This window comes from Hipposideros armiger, unplaced genomic scaffold (assembly GCF_001890085.2).
Source record: "Hipposideros armiger isolate ML-2016 unplaced genomic scaffold, ASM189008v1 scaffold_689, whole genome shotgun sequence".
Classification (NCBI taxonomy): Eukaryota; Metazoa; Chordata; class Mammalia; order Chiroptera; family Hipposideridae; genus Hipposideros; species Hipposideros armiger.
The window spans coordinates 538,351-544,152 of NW_017732039.1; the positions used below are offsets into that span (position 1 = coordinate 538,351).

Here is a 5,802-nt window from a genome sequence, read left to right on the forward strand (position 1 = left end):
CAGTGTCACTCTGTGCCTATCAGCAGAACAGAGAGATACTAATGAAAACATTTTAACTTCTTCATGTAAAGGATATAATCAAACCAGATAATTTTGGCTGAGAAGGGGCCAGTTCAGAGGGGTCGATTTCCCATTTTATAATACTACATCAAAATAGAAAATCCACAGTGCCTTTCAAAAGCTCCATATTAAGAAAAACAAAAGACAAGAGGAACACAGCATTGTTTCATTTACAATTTACTAGCTCTTCCAGTGTTTCAGAGTGGTAAGGGGTTTCAATGATCTTTGATGAATGGGACAAAAGGTGGACTTATATTGAACAAAGGTTTAGATTGAATCAGACTATTGGTGTAGTTTTTCAGTCTATTCGTAGGTAATGTCAGGCAGTATTCCATCCAGGCGATCTGGTACTTCACGGGGGAGGGAGGATGTAAATGTCCTAAAATTAAAGAAAAAAAGTTAATTTACCTGTAACCCAAATTTCATATCTGTATTCACTTGCACACATTCTAATGTATTCTGCTAAGGAAGACCTTCATGTATTCCCAAGCAATGGCTCAATTAAAATGTGAAGGATGATTAATACAGCCAGTAACACTTCTCACATTTTGCAGTTCAAATGCTGAAGTTATTGAAACATGCCTTTCCCCTACATCTGGTTCCTGATTAGGCAAGATGAGTTTATGGCTCTAACAATAAATAGTCCACCAGAGGACTGTAGTAAATGAGAACTAGGTCAAAGACTAGGGAAAATTCCACTATTGGTCAAGAGCAGAGTATACCTACCAGGGAACCTCAGTTCTCTTCATTCTAGGTCCAAAGTCAGAAAGGGGACCACTTAGGATCTTTAGTGTAGGTAAACCCAGAGAGGCTCTTGTGTCCTTTTGGGCCACGCCTTGTATTTAGAGACTTGAACTGTGTATATGGGGCTAACAGTACCAACAAGATTTGAAGGTGCTACTGGACAAGACCTTCTTGGCAAACTCAGTCCATCCATTACATGCACAGGCTAAAGCAAACACCAAGACTGACAGGGCTGAGAACCAAAATGAACGTACCTTAAAGTTGGAGAGGAGTAAGACCGTGTTATGCTGGTTACACTATCTCATACTGGTTATTTGTTATGGCACGAGAGAGGCAGTAGGCGAGAAAAATTCCAATCAGCTGGAAATAAAATGCAAGCAAAATTAAACACACACACCAAAGAGTTTAAAGAACTCAGGATATAGATATTGTCTCCTTTCACTTCTAATTCACTAATAATTTCCTTCCTGAAGTTTTTCTAGAAAGTTTTGTTTGATACTCTGCAGCACCTACATCACATTCAAAGAATATAAATGAAGTTTTACTACTACCGCGACCAGGAATTTCACAACTGTCACTGACAAAAATCACTCAAGGAAAATTCTAAATGTCACAGTTCAGGGAAAACTTTTCTTACTCCTCTTGTCAGTTACCTGAACAAACAGGGTATAGTTTAGAATAAGCATGTCATCAAGTAAAATCTCCATCTTTGAGGGGCAGAGATTTAGAGCCACAATACAGACTTTTCATGCTACAGTGAGAATTAGCAAAGCTCAGGAAATACAATTTGATCCACAACATAATATCCACACAAAATAACAGGCACATATAAAATGTGGGGTTGTATGATCTAAATTTTAATAGGTTGGGACTTATATGCAACTCATTAGGCAGTTGAAGCCCAGGAAAGAAAGATCCTAATAATGTTTGAGAATCTTGACTGATTGCAGAGCAAAGAAAAGTTCTCATGTATCTCATGATTTAACTAATGAACTATGGTGCTGGAAAACTGCCACAACTAAAAGAGCACCAGGTCCTTCTACAGTTAACTGCTTTCAACATATAAGTACTGCTAGAAGTTAATTCTAAGCCTTGCTTTTTGTAGTTTCACGGCATGACTGGCCATGGTAAAAAGAACAGGTAAAATGGGAATAAAAACTTAGAGAACTCTGTAGTTGTGGAAAAACATAAGATCCAAGACATCAGAAAACTAGAATGTCCAAATATGACTTGGAAAAGCAATAAATATTTATTGTACAAATGAAAAAAAAAATTGGAATGAAAATACTAAATCCCTTCCCAAATAAGCTAAATAAAGATCTAATCACAAATGATTGACTACATATGTTTCAGATACAAAATAAAAGTATTTCTATACTGTGATGAGCAACAGGAGTTTTGTGAAAATGTGACTTCTCTGAAAATGCCCTTGCCATCCAGGCCCCCGAAGCAAAAATTTGAAGCCTTCAAAATGGAAATCTAGCCGACACCTACAAAAGTGATGAAACATTTCCTAACTACAGGGACTTACCTGGAAGCAAGCAACTCCAAAGGAAATTCCGGCAACAACTCCCATTTCTGATTCTATTATGATCATCACTTTTATAAAACAACCCTCATGGGGGAGAAAAAAAAACATTAAGTACAGTACAAGTGATAATAAATACTTTGATCATACATCTCTTCAGAAAGATGAGCTTTAGCTACCCTAGCCTTTGGCATTTTATTAAAACTTACTTTTTCATATAACAGATCCTGTCTCCTTTTTGAGAGAAATTTGAAGAACAGAAGTCCCACCTTTTGGATTATGCATTTAAAAGTGTTTCTTACTACTTGTGTGAATTGAAGTCACAAATTTTCTGAGTTTCAGTTTCCTCATTTATTCAACGAGAATAATACCTGCCCTATTTCAGATTATGTATATTGTGAGTAAAAATTAAATAAATTGAGTCAACTCTGTATTCAGTTAATATTTTTGAAAAAAAATTTTAAAGGCTCCTTACTTCATTGTTCACTTTATCTTCATCTCTCTGAGGAGAACAATCAAGTTTACAGCAGCTTTTTGGAAATCCTTTTTCTGAGTAATAATTAGTATCCTTCCAATCTCTAAAGTCGGTGACACCACAACAATGCAACTGAAAAAATCCAACAAAAACATTGATACTTCATATTACAACTTTATGTAAAACATTTAACCTATCATCTTAGATTGCAATTTGTGTTCCAAACATTTATTATATTCAATATTTTTGTGTGGCTATCCTCAACTGGCATGATAGTTCAAAAGATTAGCACTTGTTTCCAACACCAAATGTTTCTAACATTTTTGGACTGGCCTTACTTTCCTGCTATCCTTAGTGCTAACAGTACTTGGTCCATGATGCCAGTGGGGAGTGAAGAGAAGAGGTGCACATGTGAGGAGAATGATTAGGAGAAAATGGAGAGATGTCACTTAGTATCATCCCACACTTCTTTCCAGGGACATATCTCCATTTCCTCCTAATCTAAGATTATAATAAGAATACAGTAGAAGTGGACAACACCTAACAGCCAAGACCCTACCCTCTACTCTGAGAGGATGGGGAATGTGTTCCCTCTTAAAAAGCCACCACCTACAACCACTTACCGTATTTTGAATCTTGTCTACTGCATCACTTCTATAATCTCCTGTAGCGTTATACTGCTTTAAAGCCTTCTCATAGTTATTCTTAAAGCTGCTCTTAATCTACAGCAAAAAGACACAAGGCCAGTAAACAAAGATTCTAGAAAGTTCTTTTGGTTTCTAGGTCAAATAAGAAATTCCTACATATGACCAATGTCAGTCAGATTTTTGGCAGCAATATTAACTTCTATGGTCCAATCCTGTCCTCTAAGGGATATAGTTTAGCTGAGGGGACTACTAAGGAAAAAAAAAGATAATCACTACAAGTTAAAAGTATTATAGGAGCATGTATTTATTCACGTGACAGCTCTATACTGCTGTAATCCCCCAACCCCGATCTTTATCCACTTTAAACAGTACAAAATTGATGCCTATGGAATTTCTATGCTACAAAACCGAACTTTGGGAGATTACATTACCACTTTGTAAAACACTCTCACTGATGAGCCTTCACTAAACTCACTGAATCATTTTCTAACCTCAGGCTTAACAGAGTGGAACCTTTATTTCTAATTCAAAATTAAGGTTTTGGTTATTTGTACGAGGTACATTCAATCTTTTCTAAATGTGTGCCATAAGTGGAGAAGGTATAAATTTTGTGCTTTAAATAGTTGCCTATCAAAGGTATAAATTGTGCCATCACCACATTAATAGGTACTTATCCACAGAAAAATGCCTTGAAATACATGTAATTTATTTTTAATTAATTTAATTAATTTAATTTGCTCCTGGTGATTGTCAGTCTTTACCATTTTCTAAATTTTCTTTTATATTAAAAGTGGGCTAGAAATTTTACAAAAAAGCCATATTGTCAGCTATAGGTTGCAAAGTAAAGCTTTAAACGCAGTTGTAAGTGATTTTTGAACTAGTAAAAGTTGTCTTTAACTCTGTTACTTAAATTAATCCATTTTTATCTCCCAAACTCAAGCTTACCTCATGTCTGAAAACAAACCCTACGATGGCAGCAACCAGTTCAACCAAAAAAATGAGAGTCAGAAACATTGCATACTGCAGGATAAAAAGAAAGTCCAAGTCAGCATAAATAAGACACATAACAGCTGCAAAGGGAGTCAAAGGAAAAAAAAAAGGTCTGCTCAATCAGTTCAGTGTGTTTTTATTGAAAAGGGCAGGGAAAACACAACAAAAGTGGGAATTGGCAGCTGAATCGCTACTTGGTAAGTTTTCATAATTAACAAGAAAAATCTTAAAAGGCCATGGCCAGTTCCAAGAAAACAAATGTGCAAGACTTTTCAAAAACCAAGAATCAATTCTAAGGAAAATAAAAACTCACCAGTTTTAGCATCCATGCAGAAGCCCGGCAGGTAGCAAAACAGCCAAAGGTGCCCAAGAGAATGATGACAGTGCCAGTGCCGACGAGCACGAAGGGGACATTGGTGGCCTTCTCATTTAAGAGGGAAAAATAATTCTCCAGGCTCACCTTGCCCCAAATGCCAACCGCAAGAAGGATAACACCGGTGATCTATGTGGGAAATCAGAGAATAGAAAGTTACACATTGTATACAGCAGCATCTTCAAACCACAAACCACTAGTATTTAAGAAAACAATAGGTGTGACAATTGATTTGGCAGTCTGTGGCCACAGAGCTGTGGCTGGGATATGGCAGACAAGGGGAGGGGGGGCGTAGAGGTGGGCAGGAAGGGAATCTGCACATAAGGACAGGCTTTGATAAATCCATCTCTAGGCAGTTCAGGTAGCCAGGGTGAAACCAGGGGGCAGCTACAGCAGGTATCTTAACAAAATTCTTAAACTTCATCTGTTTTTTGTGTAAACACAAGCCCATGGCATATTTGCCCTAGGGATCAAAACTTCCTTAACTGTGTTGCTCCCACCTTAGGAAGGAAACATTCCTGGAAGGAAAAAAAAAAAACTTCCCCTCCCCCCTACTCCCACCCCACCCCCAGTTCAGAGATAAGCACAAAGAATGGTACACAAAAGCAAGCCCAAGGATAGGTTGGCAGGAGTGGAGCCATTACCATACTTACCTGAGATATACTCCCCGCTTATGAAGCAGTGAAAAGAAAGAGACTATTATGCAAGCGAGTCCTCCGAGTGGCAGGGCCAGCCTTACCTTTCCAACGGTCTGGGGACACCCTCTGAGAACTCTGGGGGGTTAAGTCCCTCATTCGTCGCCCTCCCCCCTCCCCCCGCCATCGAATTTGAACGCTAGGCATATCTATCTGTCTGGGTCCCAGTTTAGCCTACACGCCGCCGTCGTCCCACGCCCCGATCCAGGCGCGGGCAAGACGCCCGAGCTCGAGCTGGGGCCCCAGCAACTCATCGCCAGCACCGGGGTCCCAGCAGCAACTGCAGCCAA

General features: G+C 38.6%; 1 protein-coding gene across 2 annotated transcripts in view; it reads right to left on the reverse strand.

Annotated features, from left to right (window-relative positions):
* Positions 1–214: 214 nt before the first annotated feature.
* The window catches only part of TSPAN6 (tetraspanin 6), a 5,936-nt gene continuing 348 nt past the window's right edge, over positions 215–5,802 (reverse strand). For both annotated transcript variants that reach the window (XM_019626774.1, XM_019626775.1), the window contains exons 2-8: positions 4,758–4,946; positions 4,400–4,474; positions 3,431–3,529; positions 2,808–2,939; positions 2,336–2,419; positions 1,059–1,164; positions 215–439 (exon numbers count right to left, since the gene is read on the reverse strand). In XM_019626774.1, coding sequence (XP_019482319.1) covers positions 1,096–1,164; positions 2,336–2,419; positions 2,808–2,939; positions 3,431–3,529; positions 4,400–4,474; positions 4,758–4,946 — 648 coding nt within the window. In that variant the 3' untranslated portion in view covers positions 215–439; positions 1,059–1,095. The remainder of the gene's footprint in view (positions 440–1,058; positions 1,165–2,335; positions 2,420–2,807; positions 2,940–3,430; positions 3,530–4,399; positions 4,475–4,757; positions 4,947–5,802) is intronic.